General features: G+C 36.8%; 1 protein-coding gene across 3 annotated transcripts in view; it reads right to left on the bottom strand.

Annotated features, from left to right (window-relative positions):
- Positions 1 to 1,224: 1,224 nt before the first annotated feature.
- The window catches only part of CSRNP3 (cysteine and serine rich nuclear protein 3), a 110,878-nt gene continuing 84,351 nt past the window's right edge, over positions 1,225 to 27,751 (bottom strand). For all 3 annotated transcript variants that reach the window (XM_074828998.1, XM_074829000.1, XM_074828999.1), the window contains 3 exons: positions 20,086 to 20,345; positions 12,813 to 13,109; positions 1,225 to 11,301 (listed from right to left, as the gene is read on the bottom strand). In XM_074828998.1, the coding sequence (XP_074685099.1) occupies positions 10,258 to 11,301; positions 12,813 to 13,109; positions 20,086 to 20,345 (1,601 nt within the window). In that variant the 3' untranslated portion in view covers positions 1,225 to 10,257. The remainder of the gene's footprint in view (positions 11,302 to 12,812; positions 13,110 to 20,085; positions 20,346 to 27,751) is intronic.

Raw genomic sequence — 27,751 nt, 5'->3', positions numbered from 1 at the left:
CATGGCAGGGGGTTGGAACTAGATGATCTTGAAGGTCCCTTCCAACCCAAACCATTCTATGATTCTATGACACTGTTAACTGGAGTGGGGCTTCACCAACTCACCACACCTGAGGATTTTGTTTCATCACCCTCAGGAGTAATTGCTGATTTATGCTAGCGTGAGTATAGAATTACATCAGTACTATTAATAGATCTACTTACAATTGAACCTTAGTGTTAAGTCTTCTTACTTCTGAACTGGCATCCTGATATCTTGCAGTAGAACACTAGTGTTAAAAGTTGTTTTACAAAACTTTGTGTCAGTATGGCTTAGCAAGCCCTGGAGCAGCACTGTTAACCACAGTTCATGGCAATGCAAAAAAGCAGTCTGCTAGCAGATATTTATCTATTCCATTCTGTGTAACTCCTAACAAATTAAAAACAAATGCTACCTTAAATTCTGGGAGAACTTTTTTTAACAATCTAGAGCACAACATCTGATCTTTATCAGTTTTTGTAAATACAAATAATTTAGCCATATGTAATTTGTCATTAATGCACACTTAAGGACAACTTACCTTTTACAAATGTACAGCTCAATTTTAATAAATATCAGAATAAAAAGAGGGCACAGACCTGTGAGAAGCAATGTTGATTGGCAGTTTTCAAAATAATTAAGCAGTTGTCCTGAAATTTAACACTATCTTTATATGCCATTGTAGCCATTCAAATGATTTGTTATATAAAATTACTTGAAATTGTCCACCAGAGAGAGCTGTTGCAAAATTTTTTCCAACAGCTGTTGAAAACGATTCTTTCATTAATGTATACCCAAATTATTAAATTCACCATGATAGGTACAGATGAATCATGTAGTTTATTCCACTGGCCAGAGAAAAGGGTAGACAGTAGCATCATTAAAGGGCAAACAGATATACCTAACAAGGCATTTCTGTTCATTTCTTAAATATTTATCTGCTGATTAAAATAAAAAGCAAAACAAAAAAGAAACAAAATACCAAAAAAACCCCAACAGAAAACCCCAAACTGAAGCTGTTTCTCCTTAAGCTATCAGACAACGAGGAATGGGAGAAACGCTTGAAATTTCACAGATCATCTTATAGAGGCTCTGCAGGTCTGGGGGAGGAGGTGCAGTCCTAATTCTGGCTTTGTTAGATGAGAGAGGAATGTCTAGTGACTGCATAATAGAAATGAGATGCACAGTGCACTGGCAGCCATGATGTAACGTAGAAACCTGGTTTACTTCATTGCAAACAAATGGACAATATATATTGTACAATATATAATAAAAATACAGCAGATACAAGTGCCACTAATTAACAAAAAAAACTAATGTTAAGACTTAAAAATGCTCATTTTTGTAATATATACACTGCAGTAATAAGCCACAATAAATACATCAAATTCCATATCATTCATAATAAATACCGAAAATATAAATACAGAAGAATACAGTTAATTTGAATAAATTATTACAACATAAGGTCTAGGTTAAGTTCTGTTGAATATTATTGTAGCTTATATTACCCTTTGGCATCTTTGATGTTACAACTTGTTTAAAAAAAAGAAAGGAAATTAAGGAAATGTGTAGTTCATGAAGCTTAAAATTATTTCCATGTACAGATTTTAAGATGAACTTTCTTTCCCTTTGCTGCTTCAAACAGTTTAAAAGCAGCAGTCCAATTAAATATGTTGCTTTACTGCTGAGATCTCCATAATTTTAGTATGCAAGATCATCTGTAATGGAAAATGTTAAGTACGTAATTATTTTTCTCAAAAATTAGTAAAGTTAGAAGTAATGTACAAATTTTAAACAAACAGCTGCAATTACATCACAATTTTACTAGTCCCATTTGAGTTGATTACACGTCTGAAAGACCATCAACTTAAGTGCTTTTGAATCCATGCTGTGGTATTATTTACCACTTGCCAACAAAAATTTCAAAAGCAATTTTATATTCTTATGGGAAATATATATATACAGAGAGAGATGAACCTCCTAAAAGACTGGGCTGGACTAGACAGTGTAAATGTTATGTAGTTTGTATTTGTTAAAACAATGAAAACACTTTAAAAAATGTAATAACTGTTGGTTTTGTTTGTGTTTTTTACAAAACTGCAATCTATTAGCTGTAGATGGAAACAAATCAAAATAGCCAATTGCCATGTCTTATGTTAACAGGTATTAACCAGTACATTTGTGTTGTTCAATTTTATTTGTAAAAGGCTGTTACACCAGAATGCAATTTAACTTAAAAGATCAACTTTACTAAGACAACATTACAGGCTGAGGCTCTTAGGAATGGATTTGTAATCTACAGATTTTGACTAGTTTTTCACTGTTAAATGTCTAGCGCTTATTTTACATCAAACACTTTTTTAACATGTTTCACGAACTACACTTCAGACGTATTTCCATAGAAGTGCCTACAATCAGTCAATTAAAAGAAGGGCCCAGTTGTTAAGCACTGTTTACATGGGCATTGTTATATGACAACTGAAGTGGTGGTATTTGTGAAATGGTTTGAAAAAACAGCGTGCTTGCTTCTGGTTTGGTTTTAAGAGAACCAGCTGCCAGTGCGTAGATGCAATCTTTTCAAGAAGCTGAAAACTCATGCTCAACCTATATATCATCAGAGACTTACAAATGGCTGGCTGCTTGTTTACAGTGATCCCCCAGTACCCCAGCAAGGTAAAACCTTCACCCATAATCCAACCCAAAATTTCACTCTTAAGAACATCTTTAAAAGAATTAGCTGTCATATACCAAGACTCAGTTGAAAATCCCAAGCTAAAATGCTAATAAAAAAGGCCATCTATTTCTTCTTTGCTTTTAGTGCCTCTTGTTATCTGAGAAACCGCTTACATTTGAACATGTGTCTGGGAGCAGAGTTAACTAAAATTATATTGAACATGACTTGGCAGTTGACATACATAGGCAAAGAAATAGCAGTGTTTCTAGGGTGTGGCTTTGCTTTGTAGTTTTTACCCCATGCTTTTGGATAAGTCTTTTATTTAGTGTCTGCCTGTATACAACTGGTATAGAAAAATTCCTGTTGGCACTGATTTCATGTTTGCTTTAAAATATATTAAATAACAGAATTAATATTATGATCTAACATGGCCAAGCTTGTAGTGAGCATGCATATACTTTTCCATCCGTGCTCTGGGGATATCTTAATTTCCTTTTTCCTTTTTTTTTTTTTCCCATACATAATGTTTTGTTTTGCCCTTTAGAAGAAAAAAATTGTCCTCATCATTCTACCTCTTGCCTTCATCCTTCTTTTCCTCTAAATTGCCCTTTCTATTCTTCCCTCACTCACTCCAGAGTGTGTCCACCCATATCTCAAGACAAAGGACTATCTTTGTGTTAGAACAGTGGTGTACATTTGTATCTTCCACCACTTTTCCTGTCCATTGAGAAAAGCTAATCCAGTCTTCATGGCTTGTTGGAAAAGTGCACAGTTAAAGAACTTACACGTGAAGCAAACTTCTTTTGACTTGGTTCTATTTGACATTAATTCATAAACTATCTAAAGTAAAACAAAAGTGTCCCTGGTAAGATCAAAATCAAGAAAACTGAGTGAGTAAATAAATGAAGTTTGCTTTCTGACTTTTGTTTTTACACCCACCCCACCCCAACCGTATTGGGTAAAGGAGCAACTGAGAAGCAGCAGCAATAGAGCACCATGAATATGGTTCTCCTGTCAGTGGGGCATTGTGTGGAGGTATCCTCCTAACCATAAAGACTACACACCAGTAGAGCAATACATATTTTAACTTCTCCCTTCTAAGATCTAATTCACTTCTATTTTATAAAAGGGTGTTTTTCATTTATTATTTATTACTTATATTAGGAAAAAAAAAAAATCCTAACAGTAGCTTGAAGGAAACTTTTTGTTCCCCTAAATGATGGTTTTCTCCCTTCCCTGATCTTGGATTTTCATCCTGTACTGGGCTGTGCTGTACCAAGAATGACAGTCTTCCCCTGGATCTACACACCTCAGGAGACGACGAGGATCCCCTACCACACCTCTGCAGCCTGTGGGGTAGGTTTCCTTCCTGTTTGTTTTTCTGCATGCAAAGGGAGAGTCTACAGACCCCCACCAGGACTGCTCTCTCATGACTCATATTCAGAGCCAATGGGGGACTAGTTTTCACCACAGTTCCAATCTACCTACATAATAATGTTAAGTGAAAAAAAAAAAAAACCGACCTCTTTTAGCAAACTAAAGGATAGATAGCACAGAGGACACTGAAGTTGTCCTCATGCTTGATTTTAATGAAAAGCCTTACTGTACAACAGACCCTTCCCAGACACTAAGACGAAGGGAGGAAGGAATTAAAAAGACTAAGGCTGCAAAACAGATGTTCATGAATTGGATGTTCTTATGAAAGTAAAATTCTTGGTATCAGCCATTAGGGTAGCAGAAAATTCTCAAGGATGTTATAACTTTCCTCCTTAAGTGAAAATAATACTCTGACACATTTATTAGCAACAAAATTAAAAGCTGCCTCTGATTTAGGAGTGGGAAGAGACAGTGACCAGGAAGCACTTATGAAGAACTCAAGCATGTGTTCACTCAGACATCTTTACAGCTAAGTTGCACTTGTTCATCACTTCACAATGTTCGTGCTTTGGATTTCACACTTCTTGGGAAAAATGGACAATTAATCATTTGCACATGGACAGCAATTACAGAGAACAGCAAAATTAAGGAATCTTTTTAAAAAAATTTGGAAACATTGAAAAGGCAAATGTTGAGATTTCTCATACCAAGGAACATGTTAATGAACTAGACTCTGTTTTGAAAATAACAGTAGCTTTCTACCATTTTAAAAAAATAGTAATCAGATTTAATATTTTAGAAATAAATTCTATAGAATATAATCTCTGTGTTAATTCTAGTTTTTCTAAGTATTTTACATCACATGTTCTGCAATCATAATAAAGTAGATGACAGAATTACTCTTTAGCCTCAGTGGGAAAGTGTAACACCCCTGAACACTTAAGGATTTCCCATATCATCCTCTTCTGTCCCTGCTCCTGACTGCTTCAGGAAATCAAACAACTGGCACAATGAACATGAGTATACAACTGTATACAGGAGTTCCTTATTTAGCAAATGCCTTTTAGAACAGTATCATGGGTCTCTTGCTTTAGCTCTGAGTAAGGGCGCCTGCTCTGCTACAGGAGCAGCCTAGACAAGGAGTTTCAACTGAGAGAATTCAGCTGGCAAAAGACAACAACATGCAGGGGAATAAGACTGCCTGTTGCTGCCAAGTACAGTGGTGTAGGCAAACTATAATCAATCTTGCTGCTCAAACATTAAGCACCCAACAGGTAAATGTTGTATATTCAACACAGCTTTTATTCTAATTTTCACTGTGAAATTTATCACTAAACTTTTGCTCATTAATCCAATCCATGGAAAGGAGGGCTTACTTAGCTGTTTCACGTTAGTGATAAAATTTCTATTCACTTCTGAGCTGGACTGGGCTTTATTGGGAAAGTGACTTAGTTTGCAGTACAAAAATTTAGTTACAATGCCAAAAAAAGAGGGAAAAAATAGTATTTTGCCTGTTCTATAGAATTATTTTTTTATCATGGTATCTCCAAGTACCTTAGACACCAGAGCATAAAGTGACACAGCAATACAAAGGCCAAGGCAACAGAACCCAGGTCTCCTCTGTCTGAGCCCAATACTCTCTTATCCACTGTATCACATTTCTATCAAAGAGTCAGGAACACCCAGAATATTAAAAGCCATAATACATGTTCTGTTTTGCATACAAATATATGTTTACAATCTTTAACAAACTAGCTGTGTTTCGTGAAGATATCCTCCTGATTGTGAGGCAGGGAATGCTATACGATCAGTTTGTTAGCACGTTTACTGAAATACAACACCCAGATAAGATTAGAAACTGGATCTGGATCAGTTAGCAATCCAGTGAGTAACACCACCATGACTATTACATGCAGTTTCTGCAGAATGTAGACAAAAGGCAGGATCGCATTGTTAACCGACTCCGTTAGCAGAACAGTGAGCAGGCTGAGCCATATTTATAGCCAGTGATGGTTACTATAATATGGTGTAATCAATGGCCTTAAAATAAATAAATGTCAAATTATGATTTACTAGCAGGAACTTATGTAAATGAAAAACAGTGAAACTTTACAAATCTAGAACTTTCTGATCTAAATGCCATACAGTATATCAAAGAATTTTTTTTTTTTAAGAAAAAGAAAATAAATACTAGAAACTTTTACTGACCAGCTTTTAATTTTTTAAAGGATGTTCCAGTGGGCATGAATTATAGCTCTTAGGAAACAATTACAATTGCTGCAATTTTAAGTTCTGATTTTATGTCTAACATCAGTTAAAGCTTTATATATAAACTTTAATGATGCATTTTTTCCAAGAGAAGCAAAGTTCACATTATAGGCAAAAAGGCATCCAGTTTTAGGTGCTGCTTCTGTGATCATCTGTGTGAAGATTCTGTTTTATTTTAACAGAGGGAAATGCTTTTGTTATGACTTATTTTTCTGAACTACATAGTTTAATCATAAACTATCTACCAATTTATTACCTGGCTTATTAGGAGTGATTATCAGTAGCCAGATATCTTGGAAATAAAGCTGATACAACTATCAGTAGACATTCCCACAAATGATATACTGTGTCGATACAGAAGCAAATACTGTTGTTTATTATTTAGTAACATAATATTTTCATTACGCAGAAATAAGCTTACCCAAAATGAAAGGACTGGTTATCAACATGGATATTAACCAACTGGGAAATGGGACACATCATATATTATTATACACTAGCCCAGAAAATAACATTAAAACATTTTCCACCCTGTAACTTTATTTTTCCTTATATGAAGAGTACTTTTTTTTCTAAACAACACATCAAAGTTTAATCAAGTGGTAGGAATCTTGACTCTCCCCTGATTTCTACAGCCTACTCTAGATGTCACAGTTCAATTTCTTTTTAGATTTCACAGTTAAAATTTTCTGGATTTCACAGTTAAATCTGTTTTGGTCAGGGCTGTGACTTTTTTTTTTTTTTCACTCTAGTCAACTTATACACGCTAGAAAAGGCCTTAGCTTTGTTATTTGCTGGTATGAAATTGTTTGGGGGACAGGTTTAGCCTATATCAAAAACAGAGGTTTCTGCGGCTTTTTTCCTCACAGTATGAGCTTATCTCTGTTAGAAGGCTTGTTGATATTAGTGCGGCTACCAGGAAATCTCCATGAATAATAAATAGACTTGACTTTGTAACTTCTTGCAAGAACTAAACAAGACTTGGTTACTTTGTATCCTGAGATTAAATCTTGATCACAAAACATCATATCGAATCAAAAGGAAGGTATTACTATCTACATCATCACCAGGTAGTTAAGAATATTTTTTCAGCATAAATCTTCCTTTATTCTGCACATTTTAGTTTGAGAGTCCCAGGAATTAGCCATTTTAAACAAGGGAAAATAGTGTAGTTCACGTTCTTTATACAGTCACTGCCTTCTTTACCCTATTACAAGCTACTGCTTGTTATCCTATGCTGCAAGCTTTTGAGAATTCAGCTGTATTCACCCCTCATGCCCCAATGGCATTGAACATACACATCTAAGTACTCAGAGGGTTATACAGATGCTAATATTAAGGAGGCCTGGGATCTGAAGCCTGTGCCAATGGAAATATTATATAACCATCATCTCAGTATTTTAAAGCTAGCTGAGATGTATTTTATAAAGTTAATCACTTACTGGGCTTGCTAATATTATTAGAGATATTTTTTGTGTGAAAGCACAGGGGCCAAGAAAATAATTTCTTATTGCTCAGTAAGGGGGTGAATACTGAAACAAAATGTTTCATTTAACTTTCCCCTGAGAGAAATACCCTGGTAAATTGTGCATGATCCTCCAACACACTCTGAGGTTAAAAAGCTGCTACTGATTCACAGCTAGTGTCCCAGCTCAAGTAGAAGGGATTTGTGCTTTTGGTGCTGGTGTCGAGTGGGAGTGCCAGATTTAAGCCTAGTATTAATGCGATATGCCTATACACACAGAGACTTGTTACATTTGCCCATAAAATATCTTGAAGAGAATAATATTATTCTTAGAGGCAGAACTTCATGTTTCTCTTTAAAAATAAAGATGGGTATTTGCTGTATGGAATTGGAGAATACATGCGCTTACCTGGCTACTCAGCCTGTTGAGAAAGAGACCAGAGTGTTCTGTGACTAAGAGGAGCAGAGTCTAAGGAACTGCTGAGCCAGATAACGAGCATGACTGCACTTTCCCAGGAGATGGAATACACTGCAAGTGTGGAATCCGGTCCCTAGAGAACTAGGACTTTTCAATGCAGTTCATATAAAACATGTAGGACTTCTTGTGGAAACAAGTAAATAAAAAACCTTTCCAGCTACTACATGGAGTAAAAATATTTTGCTAATTTAGCATAAAAATGAGAAATCACTTTGCCCAGATTTCATATAAAAACAATTAAATCAGCTTATTTTTTTAAAAAGCATATTTTAAATCTGGCAGTTTTTCTACTGGAGTACTGTACATGATGTTTTCAAGAGCTTCTAACCAGAAGAGTCACTGTTACAGAGCTAAAATTTACACTGTGTTTACATGCATACTGTTAACCATCTAGATTTGACAGATAAAAACTAAGATGCTGATCCTTATTCTGACAAACAAGACAGGTCTACATTTCAACCCACTTCATGTATAATAAGTAAAATTTCAGTATTAGAAAAAAAAATGTTGAAATAGATTTTTAAATCAAAGTAAGGCAGTGCAGAATTATCAGTGTAGAGAAAAGGAGGTTCCTATACCTCCTTTTCTAAAAGAAAGCAAGGTTGGTTAATAAATTAAAGGTTGAGATACAGCAGGTATGTTAATTCCCATTTCATTTAAGAACCAATGGAGTACAAGGTAACGGATATCCATATGATGCACGTGCTATTTTGCTTGCAGACTTTAGCAGATACAAAATTTCTGAAGCTATGTTTCCTCACTGAATCTGCTGGTTCCTAATTAGGCCAAATGACTGTAAATTTGAGATACAATCAGAAGTCCACAAAAGCCAGTCTTGTATTTCATAAAAACTAAATATTTAGGAAATCTAGACACTTCCACATTGTTTTCCATGCTTCATATAAACTTTGATCAGCAAGACTTTGCTTTTTTAAATTACCTACTGACATATTCATAAACTGGCTTGGGAAAAACATACAGGTTTTGTTACAACGAATTTTAAGATCTTACCTATACCTCAGAGTCTGGAGCTATGGCATTTCTCCAAAATAGTTCACAGTTCCCGCAGTTAATACAGTACTGCAAAATGGCACTAAAGTGCATAAGTATCTGAATGTTTGTTGGGCTAAAAGGTGCTGTGCAAGCTTAACTTACTGCTTTGTCATTATATACAAGATCATTTTTCTTTGGGGAGGGGGTACTAGTTCTGGAATGCCACTGGTTTTAATTTTAATGGAGGATTGTCTAACTTACACCTTTCTAGAAGATGTAAATGGCTCCTTACTGACTCTTCTGTTTGTCAAGAACAGTAAAAGAGAAAACAGTACACTCTAAAAATGCATTTCAAGATAATTTACCAGAAATGGTATTTAAAATAAAAAAAGGAAGAACACAAGGTACTCCAGATGAAAAGTGGACATGCTCTTCGTAACTAGCTATGGATCTTCTGCTCAAATGAACATGTTCATTTTTATCAAAATATGAGTACTAAACTACCATAAATAAAATACATACAGTACAGAACAATTAAAACTTTTTTGTACAGTAGTTACTTTTACATTAAACTTACCATCTTTTCAGATATGTTGAAAATTAGGACTCTGAACATGATTATTTCAAAGTATCATTTTTAACAATCTTGCACAGGCCCGACAATCAAAAACACGAAGCTTTGATTCAGATACCTTGGCAGGTTTCACATACTTTGATAGGTAGGCTACTTTGAAATATGTTGGGTGTATTTTTACTTACGTGTTTTATTTTTATCAAAAGACAGTTTGATTATTTTTATTTAAATCTTTACATGAACTGGTTTTGTGCAATACCACTGCCAGTGTAGCTTGAGAAAACAAAATGTGTCTGGAACACTGACGATAGTCCAAGTGTTGTCTACCTCTTAAAAAAGTAAGATTCCAGGAAATCCAGTGTGAGTGCATTTCAATACAGGAAGTCAGTCCTAGAATAATTTTAATATTAAACAGGTACCGTTTCCACCACTGGGGATTTGATGCACTCGTCGTGCAGTCTGCTTTTTTCTGGGAGGTTTAGCGTATTCTCAGCAGGGTGCTCTTGTACGTGACTGTCGCCATTCAACGCTGAAACAAAGCCATCTTGAGAAGGACCTTTCAAGTATGAGGGAAATTCCACTTGAGGGTGGCTTGGCCTATGCTCAGTGTATAAACTGTTACATGGAGCACTGCTATCACCTTCAGAAGATGAGCAGCAAACAATCACTGAGGGGTTTGCAGAAGGGTAATGAGGGCTGCTAAAAGTTTCCTCTGATTGCCGTGTGTAGTCAACAAACTGTTCTGAAGTCATGTTGTAAGGCACCAGAGAAAGACTACCGTTCTTGACAGCATCCCTTTCTGAGTAAGTCTCACCTATCTGGTTAGCAGTGCCAGCAACGTGGTTCTCTATTTGGTAATACAGATTTGAAGAGTTAGTATAGTATGAGGCATTTTTAGAGTGGTTTTCATGCACAGCACTTCCATCAGAGTAGCAAAGGACAGAAGGAAGAGGCACCATATCAGCATGGGAGCCCATGCTTTCTACAAAATCATCTGCTTTTTCTTCCTCATCATCTTCCTCCTCATCTTCCTCTTCCTCTTCATCATCATCTGATTCGCTAGGGGCTAAACTCTGTGTGCTAGAATCTGTAACTCCACTACAAAAGCTACTCCCATCTTCCTCTTCCTCCTCTTCCCCTGGACAGTCCAAGTCCTCAGCTGACTGGGAATGCATAACCGAAGCCGGAGGTTCGGTTTCAATCTCAAAATTTTCTGCAATTGAATATTCAACCGGATGGGGTCCCGGACTCACAGAACTAGCGTGTGCACTTAGCTCATTGTGGCAGCCATTTAGTGCTGGAACTTGCTGCTCTCTATTTTTCTCCAATTCAAGTTTCATTATTGTGTGCAAAAAGTGAGTCCGTACACGGATAGGGTTAAATTCAATTCTACCTGCTGTATTGCTACACCCTTCTTTAGTGCAACCGCATGGAAAAGACATACGATCCACCTTTTAAAAAAAAGAATACAGATTAACAGTATGTAGCATAAGCCTGGTGATATGACAGAACCTAGACAGCCTTGAGAAGTACAATAGCAAAGTAAGATTCACCTTGAGAAAGTACTTGTAAGAATAGCTTAGGCTAACAATAATTCAAAGAGTTAGCCCTGGAATTTAGCACACTGCTCCTATCAGTAAAGGGACCCACACATGTAACAATGTTGCACAGTAGGAAAAAAGTGTTTCTGTTCAATAGGTGGAAGCATTAAACACAGGAACAAAAAATCAGTAGTTTTTCTATCTATGGATCTGCTACAGCTTCATGTTACGCCCAAATCCAGGCAAAAGCACTACCAAAAAGAGTCTTAAAATTTGGTAAAAATCATGGAAGCTAGAAACCCATTCAAACAAAAAATTATATATAAAAACCTTTATAAAGTTGCCAGTGGGGGCACCTGACCACAGAAAGTAGGAATAAAAACTCAAATACGTTTTAAAAGATAGTCCAGTCAATTGTAGATGCAATATTTTAAGCTCAACAGACTGTGGGCTGAACTTATATATCTAATAACAGCCATCTTAAATTTCTAAAAATGTGACTGAATCCACATGGGATAGTTCGATTAGATAGGTTAAGGTTTATGATTTTCATCTACGCTGTAATACCTACACATCAAATATGATGCAGACGAGAACCATGTAACACAATGTAGCTACAACCTCCCCACATGTGAAGATGAAAACAGGAACAGCAAAGAGAATATATTATTTAAAATAGCAGAGAAAGTTTAGCTTGGATTTAAGAGATGATGAAAAATGCTTTCAGGAAGAAATCAACTCAGCTGCATAACAGCAACTCAGGACAGTTAGTGGAAGCATCTTTCAGGGAACATTTTGGGACATTTACAGCTGTACATAGGACACTCTCTAAATGTACAATACGAAATACCTTTTCAGTCTGCAGAGGAAAAACTGCCTGCTGTATTAGCAGATGAATATTTTATTGCCTACATGCAAATTTATCATGCATGCATTTTAAGTATTATGCACACTGAATAAAGGACGGTACCACAGAGTGTCACTTATTGTTTCTCTTTGAGGTTGGATTATAATTCACATTTGGACAGTATGTGAGTTGTCTCTAAAAGAAAAGGCAATATCCCTTCTGAAATCTGCAGGCTACTGATTCTTCTGTTGTCTGCATCTACATATTTAGACAAAGGCCAAAGAGCAATATGAGAAGCAGAATATCTGTATAAGGAAAAAAAAAAATGTAACAATGTACGTGCCTAAACCAATCACAAAATAAAGATGTTTAAGGAGATTGTTTGTATTGCACACTATATGCTCTTAAATCTGGGCCTTAAAAAAATGGTTTGAGATCCACAAGTGTTATCATCTAATTATTAATTTTCAGTAGTTATAACTTTGACAACAAAAAATACACGTATGTGTGCATGCACACACCCCCTTCCCCCTCCCCTTGATAGCTAAATAACGACAATAATATAGACATTTACCTGACATTTTATGCCTGCAAGACTGCAAGTGCAAGTTTCTGGATCACAGAACACGCGGCAGTCACAGCCACAATCCTCTCTGGACAGGCGGATAGCTCGCAGCTCGTGTTTTTCTTCCACATCAATCTTCTTCACTCCAGAAGCTCGCAGCAATGCCCTTCGCTTTTTTGTCGGCAGGGGTTGTAGAAAGAAGTACTCGTCTACTTCAGTGTTGTCTAGATCAATATCATCATCAGAAATGTCATCCAGTGTCAGCGTATTAGCTTCTTCAGATTCCACTGTACCATTCTTTGTCATCTGTTGCATAGAACAATTAACAAAGTCCTTAAACTATACTTACACATACATATATGTGTCATAGATGTAAGCATGTGTAATGCATTATGGACGTGGAAGGCTGTATTTAGAAATCCTACACAACTGCCAGTAAGTTCCAGAATATGACTACAGATGGGGTGAAAAGGCAGTTCTTTCACATTTAACATGTGAGTTCAATACACATTTTTAGCTTTATGTTTGTCATGAAGCTAATTCTTTTTCTGTTTCTGATTTCTTGTCTGCTCTTTATATCCTTTGTTGTTGTTTGCCAAATCTCATGGCTTTCTAAAATTCTAGTCTTTTCTGTATTTCGTAAAATAATCTTTGAGCCCTTAATTGATTCTAGTTCCTGTCTCTGGGCTCTCCGAAATTCTTCAATATCCCTTTTGAGATAATAATTGCACTACCAACACTGTTTCAGATTATGCATCACAGATTTGCAAAATGGTGTATTTATGTCCTATTCACAATCCTGTTCCTCTTTAGCTGACAAGTTGTTTGATGTTTGTACAGCTGAGGTCACAAAGCAGTATTTCCACGTAATCGCTTGGGCAGATGCCTGTATTTGCTTCTTGAGTTGACAATTTTAAGCCTGGAAGTGGCTTAATTTTTCCCCTTTACCTACATTACTTCATGTTCATTTGCAATTTATTTCATGGGGCTGATGCATATAGCTCTTCTGAAGTTCTTTCTAGTCTTTGGTCCTGAAAATAACCTATTTAGCTTTATGTTGTCAGGGATTTTACTACTTCACTAACCAGTGCAGATTATTCTTAGGTAATTAATCAATGAATAAATTTAGAAAAAAGGAAGTTGTGAACCTCTTGTGGAGGATCTTGAGAAAAGTTTTTAGAGGATTTGTGCTCCTTTCCTAGGGATATGAATTTTTGAGCCTCTGCAGATACAAGCATCCTGGCACTATATTATTACATATGTATAGTCTAGCTCTCAAACCTTTCAAATAGCGTTTCAAAATTAAATGGCCATGAGCATCAAGCACAAACATCCAGTGCCACTTTCATAACATAGCATACACTTCTGCACCATACTCCTGTAACTCACCTCATATAGAAAGGGGTGTATATATTCAAGGAAAAAAGAAAAAACAAATTTACTGCACTGAAGGAAGGTTACTTTTCCCACCCATGGTAGAGCTCACTGGTTATATCTGCCAGATAACATAACTACAGGGTTTATAAAAGTTCTTCTACAGAGAAAATTACTTGAGAATCAAAAGAATATCAAATGTTAAAGTTCAGAGAGATGATGACATTCACTACAAAAAATACATTTTCTCAAATTACTCAGATTGAGCACTGTGCTACATAGCAAACCTGAAGCCAGTGCAATTACATGATTTTTGTCATATAATAAATACTTTTTATTATTTTTCTATGAAATAATTTTGCTTCAAATGGAAAAACAAACAAATGGATTCCCAATGTTCACCCTGCTCTATGTAATGTTCTCAACTGATGAGGTTGCTGATATACACTAGCTAAGCACCTGGACTCATACTTTCGAGAAAAAAACATGGTGCAACTATGTGATAATTATACACTGGTGAAGCCTCAAGTCTCATCTGCATTAACAGTTTCATCATGGGTACCACCTCATAAAAATGGCCTCCAGTGAATGTAATTTGAATGTTCTTACCGATAGAAAAATACCAATTGAAATTCTTTCTCTTTTTGCCTTATTTACCTGCAGAAAATTTCAGCTTGGCCTGTTATCCCAAATAAATTTTTAGACACCAGTTTTAAATGCAGATAAAATACTGAAGTCATACTACTGTTGCCTGTTTTTGTGCATTTCAATGATTAGATATTTAACAACTATCACTGTAACTATCCCCATTTTTCTGCTACTAAATCCTGTCATCTCCATCTAGCTATGCTTTTTATATGTAAGAAAGCAGTCCTGGCTCTTACCCATTCCACTATTTCTACTTTTATTATATTCCCAACTGTTTCATTTTTCTATTTATATTAACATTGTCCTTTCCACAATCTTTTGGACTGTAACTGTCATTTATGGCATTATTGAAATACTCAATGGTGAACTCTTACTGACTGTTTACTCTTTTTTGTAATTGCAGTTTTGTGTTTATAACAACTGTGTAAGACAATCACAGAAAAAAGCACCCCAATTATTTCTGATTTCTAAAGTCAGGTTAAAAGCAATACTCCTCCCTTTGAAGCAGAAGAGTCTCAGTGTCATGACTGGTAGTCCTTATGTACAGTGTACATGTGCACATTACACTGCACAAAGAAAAATTCTCCCGAGATCAGTAATCACTCCTTCTTAGCCATTCAGCACCATATTTAGTTCATGCAGAGGTGTTCTGCATTTCCACAAATCCGCTTTACAGGCATTACTGTTTCCTCCTCTATTCAGTGTGTTCTCAATCTTGCTCCGTATCTGCAGCCTTCTGAGTTTAGTGCCTTCATTTTCTTTCACGTTTCAGTTTATTTACCACGTCTGTTATACCTTTAACATTCAAATCCCTTTATCTGCATATACTTCTAACTCTTTCTTCATTTTAAATGCAGACATTTTCAAAATGTCCTCTCAAACTTCCTTCAGATTGTTCTCTTACTCTATTTTCTGTTACTCATTTCACTTTACAGTGGGTAGGAAAAGAGGGGGTAATAGCTCCCTGATCAGTTCTGCCTGGCCCTGGGACAACGGAGAGATTATTTACACCAGGTATTTCAACGTATTAGTTATGAAAATGGGTTAGGGAAGACAACATGCGAAGTCATCCTTTCTCTGTATAATCTACAGCGAGACACAGGTAAATCCAGAGTAATTAAATGCATCTTGAATTACCTGCCTGAAGCTAGTGGGAGGGACAACTCCACTGCACATGCAACTCAGCCTGAATCTTCAAATCCAGAATAACATCCTTGATTTTTTTCCATTTTCCATTTTTTGTTAGCTAGGTACAACTAAGTACAGTGTATTTACATTTCTTTGCTTTCTTTTATTTTATAGAATAGGAGAATGACCTACCTAAGAATTCTGATTTCTCTAGTTGTAAATACACAAGGCTCAAACCACTCCTTAAGCAGATTGCTGTGATTGAAATTGCCTATCAGAGTTTAAATTTGAAACTGGGGAAGGGGAAGAATTCTAATCCCTGCTTCTGTAATTATTTTAGTATTTTATTCAATTACTATTTAATAAAAATTAAGTTTCAGGGCTCTTACCCATGAGGTGAATGTTGTAACTGCTCAGCTTACAAAGGCACCTATAGAACCATACCAAACCTGTCACGTATTTCTCCTCCTCCCCCTGCAAATCTCAACTGCTTTGCTACATGGTGGTGGAGCATCAAGGAACGGACTCCAGCCACCTGCTGAATACTGTATGTCAGTCAAAAGCCTGGGCATCAAGTGGGATTAGACAGCAGTTTGCCCTTTTAAAGCACCTCAGCTCCCAAGTCCTTTGCTGAATGACTTCCTTGTTGTCTCCTCTGATGTTTTTTCTCAATTTTGTCACACAAAGAGCAAATGAATTAATGAAATGAAAGATTCAAACATTCTTAAAGTAACTGGGTAACTACAGAGGGAGGAAGATTATCAAGAACCATCAAGAACCATCAAAGACATTTTCCAATACAGAACTTCAGGGGAATATTAAGTTCTCTTGATAGTCATAATATTGTTCATCTGAATTAAACTTGATATCTAGATGGGTAAAAGTTCTCTCATAAAGCTAAAGGTTAATGTCATAACAACAGAACACGGCAAGGCCCACTGAATATATGAAGCCTTTGGGTGAAATTCACTTCAACTCTGTAAAACGTGAAAAATTTAGGTTAGACACCTTTGCCTGCCCTAGCTGGAAATTATTCCTTACGATTTCCCACAAAGGAAACCAACTGTGTCCACAGACCCAGAAGCCATAACATCACTAGGGTCATGCTAATCTTTTTAATAGATCTTAATTTGAGGAGACATTATGAGTAAGCAATAAGGACTGTTCCAGCTAATTTATGGTGCTTACTCATAATGTCTTCTCAAATGACAATGTATTAAAGTAAAGCCTACCTTGTACCTTTCATCTTGACAAGCTGGCTTTTATGTCCAGATTGCCATTAGAATTTTCACACTCTGCTGCTAACAAGTGTTTATGCCACTGTCAGCAGTGTTTACACCAAAGTGCTGGTGCTAAATAGCTCAAGTGACTTGAAGATGATTTTAAAGTCTTTATCTGCTTTTAATTAAGAAAAGTTTCTTATTTGGCTCTTCACTTTTAGCAAGTAAAATAATAAACAGTCTGTAATATTATGGAGACTCAATTTCAATATATTCCTGTATTTGTACTTTTTAAACAAATTATATGGAAGAGAACACTTTCTACCTACAGACTTGTATATTTTAATCCAATGCAAAAAATTAAAAAACCCAGGGAAACTTAAATTAAAAAACACACTGAAAATGTTACTTTCTGTTTGGTTTTCAAACTTTCGTAATGGTTTTCAAACAGAAAAATCTTTTTGAGCAAGCTTTGCCCTACTTCATTTTTCCATTTTCTTCAGTTTTCTGTACAGATGTACAGTAATTTTGACGCAAATCCTAATTAGTACATTTTCACTGAAGCTCATAATAGCTGACATTGTCACCTCAGAACACTATGGCCTTTCCTTTTGGTGTTCATTTAGAAACTATGTGAATGACCAATGGGAAATTCTATAATGGGAAATCAGAAACGCCCAGTTATCTTAAGCAAATAAAACATGCTCAGTGCTTTACAGTGACTCTTCAGTAATTCAGTGAGTCCTGGATTTGCTTTTGGGAGAGAAAATGGGTTTTATTTTATTTTTTTACCCCAAGTGTATAATCAGGGATGCAACTAAGCTGAGTTTAATGGACCAGTTCAAAAATGGAAGTTTTCTGTTCCCTATGTTTTAATACTTGCTCTAGAGTAAAGCAAAATATTTTACTCTAGTAAAAGATTTAAAACTAGTAAGATGTCACCATTTTTATGCCACTCTCAGGATTCTGAAGACCTAACCACAATTTCCTAATATTTGCAGTCGGCTTACAAGTCTCATAACATGCTAGTAAACTATTCCCACATCAACTGCTGAGAATCTATGAAGAAAGAATCCCACCACTCCTGAATTAAACGTAGGGGAAGGACTTTTCTATTTGGTAAAAAGAAAATTAAAATTAGGACAGAGGGAAGAATGCAAATCAGGCTTTCCCTATTCACTGAATATTTATGAAGAGATTTTGCAGGAATTTAACAGTCAGTAAACATTATCATCCACTCAAAACAACTGACTGGGGAGATGGAAGAACACGTTGTATTTGGAAGAAGAGCAGAAAGTAGAGTTTATGTCCCAAAAAAAGAGTGGGCTGGAGTGAAGTCAGTTAATGAAGAAGGGAGATCCATCCCAGACAAGAGTAGAATTATGAAAGCACAAAGAGCCACGCTCTACTCCATACAGATGAAGGCTAAAACGCCTCATCCAATCTTTAGTGGTAAACACGATCCGTGATTTTTCTTGATTTACTTTCTAGCTATAAAAAGAAAAGGAAAAGTGAAATATTTGCATGCCTTACTATTCTTTACTCACTCCACTGGGGATTCCTCTCTTTCAGCCAATTCCTAGAAGTCAGCCAAGGGATCTACACAGAGTCATTGGTTACAGTGACACAGCTCAATTCACACTTGATGCTCTGAAGATCCTGTGATGTGAGATGTTTAGAGGTATAATCTCTATCTAGTGATAAATCACTAACACTCTAGCCTTCGGTTTCCGACCTGTCCAAATGCGGTTTTACGCCTGTTTATTTTCATTACGACAGTTTTATAAACCACTTAAGAATCTATTTAGCTATTCAAATAAAAAACAATCAGGAGACCAAAAAAAGTAATTATAATAGTAAGGGTCATACACACTTCTTCAGGAGTTCAGACACAGAACTCATGAACATAGTTTGTTCTGGGGGAAAAATGCTGAAAGGCATTTCTTAAACTTGAAGGGTGCCAGTTTGCTGTGGACAACTGTAGTAGTATCTGAAACAGAGATATAATATCACAAAAGAAGGGACTATGGAGCACAGCAGTTCGGTCACTTTTAATAACAAGATTCATCTGAAAAAGAGCCCAAAACACATATAACACAAGCTATTACATAGGAAGTGTTTCATCCACTACAAAACCACAACAAAACCAGAAGTTTTGCCACCAGTTTTAAAGGGGCAGAAGGGACACTTCCAAGAATGCAATCCCTTTCTCCATTCTCCTCTACCCAAATACACAACTTCTTTCCTCTCCTATGCTATATTTTAAAAGACAGCTTCAAAACTGTAGCCAAGATTTGATCTGACTAGCTAAACTGATACAGCTGGTTAATTTGTCTGACACATTTCTTTAACACAGACATCCTCTGGTGAAATATTAAAGATGCATGATTATATAAATTGGTACACTGAAAAAAGAAAACATTTTTAGTATTACTGTTTCTTACTTTTTTCCAAATTTGTTTAAGTTGGCCAAGAAAATAATCTGTTTCACTTTCTATATTTAGGTTGTTACCATTTCCTTGTCTAACAGGGCACTGTGCAAGGGCTAAGACGACTCATCTTCTTCCTGGCACTTCCAGACTTCTGCTGGACACCCTGTGCAAGGCTAACTTCCACCACTCCCTGCCTTTGTTTTACAGGGAGGTTGTTGTTTACTCCCTGTTTTCTACAGAGGGGAAAACACTCTGAAGTACCCATCAATAAGAGCTACAACTGCACTTGGTAATATCGAACAAAAATCTGTCTTCAGTAAAATAAATAAAAAAAGATGAAAAATGCCATTTGCTCAACTGAAAATGGAGTTGATAGAAAGGAGAAGGTTTTGTTTAACACACACACATTGGGTCCATATAGCTCTGACACTGCTCATTTAGGTAAATAAGACAGGAATCAAAATCTTGAGGAATTTTTACCTTTAATTTTAGAGAATTGAGTTTTTCCTCCCTTAGATGTTCTCTTAACATCTCTCGGTGAAGCCTCTCCTGTTCCATTGCAAACTCTCCAAGCGTGTACTGGCGCACGCTGTTGTGGCGAGTAGACATTCCCAGCGTGCTTCCCCCCTGGCTGGGAACACTGGTGAAGCCTTGCCTTCTCGTGAAGTAATACACAGTAACACAGTTAAAATGGACATTTTTTGTTCTCTTCCGCTTCTCTCTCTTCAGGATTGAAGAAGCTAGAACAGATGCAGATTGCAGTATGAATGATAACTTGCAGTCATATAGCAAATTCATCACATGTGTAGTTCCACTTTCCTTAACAATACCTGACTATGCACACATTAAAGTTCCGAGGTGTGCAGTCTAAATGAGGAGCTAACGTTAGAAATATTTACTGTATATTCAAATCTAGAACCCATTACAAACTACTACAATCATGAATGCTATTGTCTACTTCAGAACAGAAATTCTTGGGAGGACAGTTCTGTTTTCCCATAGGATTATAAAAGTGTTTAATCCTTTTACCAAGGAAGCAAATAAATCCCAGCAAAAGGGACTTCTTTCACAGTGTCACCCCAAAGACAGTGATCCACCAACTTGCGAACAAAGCAATGCACATGACAGCAGCGAGGAGAACAGCAGACCCAGTCTTTCACAGTTCTATACACACTGTTACTATTCTGTCAGTAAGGCTCAGCTGCAGAGATCTGCAACTACATCTTTAAAGCATTGGATCACATTGGCAGAAAAGATTCCTATCTCTTATCATCTAAAATGTGAGAAATTAGTGTTAGAAAAACTATAAAGGCAGTATGTTAAGTGTTTTAGACTGTCTCAAATTCATACCATCATCACAGAATAATATAGGAATAATGCTGATTAACAATCAGATCCACTTCCTTTTTCTTTACTTTCATTCTTTTTTCTGCTGCCATCCACTGAATACATATATATGTGTGTGTGTGTGTGTGTGTATTCTAATGTGTAGAATTTTAACCAAAAAAAAAAATCTAGTCTAATCCTTTCCTGAGTCCCCTCAAACTGGTGCTCAGTTTTTCTTACACACATATGCAGTATCATATGGAATGGATTTGTTTAAAAACAAATGCCTAATTTTAACTGTTAAATATTATTCTTTTTTCTACAGATGTTTAGTAACTCCCTTCAACAATAGTGATCTATTGTTTCTCACTAGTAACCGTGGTGAGCCTTTAGAGAAAAAAAAGACACACAAACGTTAGAGAAAGATAAGAGACACTCCTTGATTTTTAAGATGAGCAGCCTGATTATTTGATTTATTGCAAAATGGCAACAGGATGTTGAGAATGTAGATAATAAGTAATTGCTTTGCAGTTTACAGGCAACAATTGGGCAGGTGTGAATGAAAAGACCTAACTGACAAAATTCAGGCAGTAAAATGATTTAAAAGGTGCCTGACCACTCTTGAAAGACTTGGAATCACTGTAAAAAAGCAGTAAGAACAACAATGATGTAATTGCACCATCTCTACAGATTGGAAGCATTTGGCCTTCAGCCTTGGTTTCATAACAGGTCTGGTTTACTGTTACAGTTAAAACACAAGTCATTCTCTAATATTATTAGGTAATGAAATGTTAATCACCACAAATATAAAACCCCCAAACTTTTACATGAAGTAATTCAGTGCAAACACCAGCATAATCTACCTAACTATATGAAAAACAAGTGTATTAGAAAATAGTCCTGTAAGCAAATTACAGACAGTATGCCCTATTGACATAATCATAAAACTATCGGGAGCTCAGTAAAACATTGGAATAGTATTATTTTTCCTAAATACTGATAAGCAGCTAAAAGTATGGTTTATTATATAAATAACATGCACTTCCTCAGATATGCCGCAGGTATGTTAGATTATAAACATAAAACAGATAAATAAGCTCAGGTCCTATATTCACTTACATGCTCTCAGTGAAGGGTGTTCCAAAAAAGGTGTAGGATGTACACAGAGGAATCAAAAGGCAAATTCTGTTACGTTAAGCATGGTTACTCTTACATCCAACTTCAAGCAAATCTTGTATCAACAGAGCCTGTGTAAAGTACTTAGAGGAAGCTTTTAGTGGGGGAAGAGGGTTATTTTGTTAGAAGAGGGTGTGTCAATTTTTTTTGTTAGATAGGGGTGCGTCAATTTTGAATTATATTCAATACTGTTGTAATGTACTGGTTTTTTTCAGTTTCAAAACAAAACTATCTTTAATAAAACCAATTTTTTATAGTTTGGAAGATGGGGTAATTTTGATATTGCGACATACTCTTTCAATTTAGCATGAAAGCAAATACTCTATGAGTCAGAACCTTCACTGCCTATATGCTCTTACACACAGGAAAGTGCGTATTAAAAAATCCTGCTTCTGCTGAAGGAGGTATTCTGGGATGTATACAATTTCTGATGTAACAGTATTGATGTTATCTGGACCTCAACTGGATCTTGCCTCTATTTTGGAAGAAATATTGACAACTACTGAAGGGCAAGCAGCTTTTTTACCAAGTAAAAGAAACGGTCACAAATGGGATGAGAGGTAAAACATTAAAGGAAAGGAAAGATTAGAAGGTTAATCTTAAAAATATATACATATGCTTCATGAGGAAATAGAAGGTAATTGTGCCTGTAAATTGCACAAGCTAGCGAATGCCTTTGAATCTTCATCTGTAAACTTCAGTATCTACCACGTAAGGTCTACGTTTATAGTCATTTGTTTTAGACCTTAGCTATGGAATCCCCGACATCGCTGCTTACTGGCAGGAATAGCAAATGGTGCAATAGAAGAGCTTCCATTTTTTTAACTCTTGTCAATCTCTTTATGGAAGAGATACTACTTTCAACACTAGTTTCTATACATAAAGAAAGCAACCTTAAGATTTATTCACGTTACACTAATATTAATAGTTAAATGAAGCTGAGCAGAGGACTGCCATCTAATTACTTCCAGCTGAAAAAAAAGAATGTCATCTATGATAAAAACTAGATTGCATGAATGAGCTTTTCCACATGAATTACATGAATGAGTGGGATGGGGGTGCCCATGTGTGTACTGTCAAGATTTAAAACATGAATTTCATATGTTGCTGTACATTTATGCCTAAATTTGGTCAGCAGTCTCTCTCAGTAAGACTGTAGCTGTCATGAGCTGTCTTAAAGAACCCATTAATGCATTTCTTTGAGCTTTTATAGTTCTTATCATTTTTATTGATTAAATATCAATGCCACATCATTGAAGTTGTTTGTTTAGGGGTTTTGTAACATATCACTGCCAAAAACTGTGTTAAAATAGAACTAAGCTGAACTTCAAGAAAATGCTGTCATGCTGTAACTGCAACACCACCAGCACTGTAAATCCAGCACTATACAACTGTTACTGAAGACAGCATGAGAGCTGACATGCACACTGTAAATGTCATCAAAGTTCATGGTTTTATTTATTAATGTTACAGTTCCAAGTCAGACAAATTATATGACAATCTGTGTAAGTAAACAAGCACGTAAACATTCAGAGCCCTCAGATTACACATGATTATTTTTTTCAGAAACACTTCCTATCTTTTGGGTTTGCTCTGTCTCATCCAAGAGCTCATTAAAGGGAAGATCTAAGGTTCTGTAACTCTATAGTCATCTCTTGTATGTTACTGCTAGGAAGTAGTCAGAATATATTCATATTTATGAGAATGTTGTTTACAAGAACAAATGAGGCAGGAACTGCAAAAGATTACAGGATTTTATTTGATTACTCAAAAGCATAGATTAGAGATGTCAGTGAGGTGACTGGAGAATTGCAACCACCTCAGTAACCAAGGACACAAGGAAGTACAGTCAGCACCACAGAGGCACTATGCTCCTGCTCTACTATACTTCCTAAAATTGCTGAGCAGAGGGCTGCCTTAATGTGACCTCAAAACCCCTTATTATTAGATACTGAATGGAAATGTTGAACATTTTCCAACATCAGGGACAAAGTGCTCTATAACTCATTCAACGCTTTTGCTTCAAGCCAACCTGAACTCAGATTCTCAGATCATCTTATCAAGAGTCAGAGGCATATGTTATTTTGCATGCACTGTACCTTAAATGGTACGTTCAAATCAGCTGTAATTACTGCTAAGGACACTGCTTAACTCAGAACAGAGCAGAAGGACATACAAAATACCTATTTTATGATATATCGGAAAGCATGAACATATGCCCCCACAAAAATTTACTTACATTAATGAATTAGTAAATTCCTTTCAGAATGAGGGATACAGATTATGCAAGGCTTGCATGCTTCTTGGGAGTCAGTTTCAAAGATTTTGTAGTGAAGCAAAAGCTCGTAACCTACAAATTTATCCATAGAAAGTGTAAACACCACACTTTTCCTGAAGAGATGTAGTAACGGCTTCCTTGCTTGGCCATTCTCAAAACAAGTATTTACATGCCATCTGCTTGTGTAACAAGTGATAGCAGTGGATGCCACTATCATCTGTTCTGTGGAAAAAGGGTGATACTGACTCCAGGCAGAGTGTGCTAGGCAGAGATGTGGTTTTTTAGCAGATGCTGGACACACACTGTTAGCAGGTGGTTTTTGAAAATGAATGCCACCATCTTGGGTCTAGCAGTTCATGGCGAGTGAGGATGCCAGAAGGAATAGGAATATTCACCATCACCTGAAACTGTCCTATGGATCACACATGATCTTTAACACATTTATATACTACAAGTCTGATACATTTCATGGAAGGAAAAAAATACTCCCTTCTCATGTATTTAAAAAACTAATATAATTTTTAGTTCCATGTTTCAAGATTATATGGAATTCAGTATTTTTGACAGATACTAAGTACTGTAATGCATAAAATATATCTATTATCAGAGGGAAGGATGATACTGTTAAGAATATTTGTTAGGCCTTGGAATGGGCTGCCCAGGGAGGTGGTGGAGTCCCCATCCCTGGAGGTGTTTAAGAGTAGGGTCGACATAGCGCTGAGGGATATGGTGTAGTTGGGAGCTGTCAGTGCTAGGTTAACGGTTGGACCAGATGATCTTCAAGGTCCTTTCCAACCTAGATGATTCTGTGATTCTGTGAACATAATTACCACTACAGAACTATCTCTCAGAAAAGGTCCCTATATCTGAACAAGGTCTTCAGACATAGATATCTTCAAAGAGGACTGTCATGATCCCTCATCTGAAAGAATATCAACTGCTGAAATCTTGATTTTTGGCATTTGACATTTGAGTGGCAGAGTTTCTGGGTTTAGTGGAACAGAGCCCAAGTTAATAACCTACTTGCAACTGGCCTGCCTCCTCATGGAGTCAGGTCAGGTCCCGTAGGCTTGTGCCAGCTCCTGGCCATGCAAAAGCAGCTGCTGCAGATTCAGGGCTGTATCTGGACACAGCACAGCCCCATCCATGCAGCACTCGACCCAAGCTAACAGCCACAGCATAAGTCATCTGCACCACAGACCATTTATGGCAAAACTGGCAGTTTTGGGAGACTGAGGAAATTCATTACTAGCTCATTTTTCCATGGCTTATTCAAAGTGATGTATCAGCAGCTCTCTAACTTCTGAAATTGTGCACCCTTCTTTCCCTACCCCACAACAGGGTATTTTCAAAGCATGGAGTGGAAAGCTAGAAGCAGAGGAGGTTCCCACTGACCTCTGCACATGGGGGTGAGCTGTTTATCTTCCCTTCCCACACGCGGGAACCAACTGAGCCAGGAATTCCCCAGCCCAGAGGGGCGCAGGCGGAAGACCCTGACGGGTGCCACCTGCACCCAACATCCCCAGCCACTGCCTCCTCTCACAGCTGGTATAAGTTCTGAAGCTGCTTCTTGTGTCCCTTCCTTCTCTACCTCAAGCTGTATTTTCTGCTCTCTCCCCTGAGAATAACCGTTACTTATCTATTTGTGAATTTGTGAAAAATGACAGACACAATCCCCCCAACTCTTTCCACATTAAAAAAATTTAAGTTTTATCATATTTATTCATAGTATATTTCTTATGTCTTGGTAACAGACGTTATCATGAGCCCATTCAACTCCAAAACCCCAAGAAAAGTAATTTTCCAAAGGGGAAAATCAATATTTACACTAGCAGTCCAGTGTATGCTTATGAGAATCATCCAAGTCTCATTTGTATATGAATAAATTATAACTGATGAAATAGGTAAGCAACAATAATAATGTGCTGGCAGATTGAAACAAAGTTTTCCTGAATTGCTCTCACATACATATAATGCAGTATACAGCTGCTCTTGTCGTTCACCTTTGAACATCCTCATTTTCCTCTGTGGGCCGTACAGCTACAGCAGGGTGAAACCTGTGAAAGAGCATTTCCTCCTGCACATTTAGCCGCCAAAACAGAATCCAAACCCCCCACCTGGGAAGAGATTCCGCTGCGGCTGTATTTGTCTATGAAATGCAAAGCCTGCTTCCTAATTTTACAAAATCCTGATAGGAATGACATTTTAAGCCCATCATGTTTTTCAAACATTTTTTACTGAGAAAACTGGTAGCTCTTTGATTACGAAACATAAATTATCTCAGTTCTGGCTGAACTCCAAGACATAAGCATTTTCTTCTGCTGTCTCAGCTATTCTCCTGATGTCAAAGACACATTAAAATAAATGTGAACCATATGGCTACCCAGCAGATTACTAGCACTCTTGCATCAACGAGGGCAAAGCAATTCATTGTCACCAGTGCAGAAATATCTTAGGCACATGAAAATTTCAAAAGGCTGGAAAAAACGCATATGAAGCAGCCTTTTGGATTAAAGCTCTATCTTAGACCAGAGGAAACGCTGCTTTTCTTATACTCCACTACCCATTTGTCTGCTTTTTACATACTTAGTACTATATGAACCACTATGGCAAGAAGGATTAACACCATTCTCCACCTGCTCCATGACTTTCCCACACAGTATTTCATCAAATCTAACACAGGAAAACAGCAAAGCCTCATCCATCACGGTAATCCAGGTCAGAACATCACTTATAAAAGCCAGCTCGCTTCAAAATCTTCTTAGAAAACAAAAACCTGGGAGAAGGTCATATTCCAGAAATTGCTTCCACCTCTGTCTCCTACCTCTCCTTCTACCCCACTGTCTCCCAGAAGATATTTTTCTAAGAGTCTCCATACACTAGATTTATAAATTTTAAACCCTTAACGATGAAACACTTTTCCGACATGCTGGAAATCCACAATAGGAGGAAATGCTGTGACATACAATATACCCTCCCAAAGAAACATGTGGGCTTGAGGGTAGCAAAATAAATTTGAACCTGGAAGTCCTGAAGGGAACTGCATACTCAGAAAGGCGTAAATTGAATAGTGAAAATTGGGCAGGGCAGGGACAATGCTGTGGAATGGCAACACCTATCCTAGTAGCATTTCACTGCTCCATCCTTCTGGTACTTTCCTCTTGGGTAAAACCAAAGCTAAATTCGCCTCACAGGAGAGGCTTGATGGGAATGCTTGCCTAATGCTGGATTTATTTACGTCACACATTTGAAAAGGTTTTTGAAAAATACTAGCTCACAGACAAGTTTGACCTGAATAGTAGAGGTTTTGCATTTGTACTTAAATGTTTTACCTCAGTGTCAGAGTTCTGTCTAAAATCTCACTGA

This window comes from Strix aluco, chromosome 6 (genome assembly GCF_031877795.1).
Source record: "Strix aluco isolate bStrAlu1 chromosome 6, bStrAlu1.hap1, whole genome shotgun sequence".
NCBI lineage: Eukaryota > Metazoa > Chordata > Aves > Strigiformes > Strigidae > Strix > Strix aluco.
This window is presented reverse-complemented; position numbering and strand designations above follow the sequence as displayed.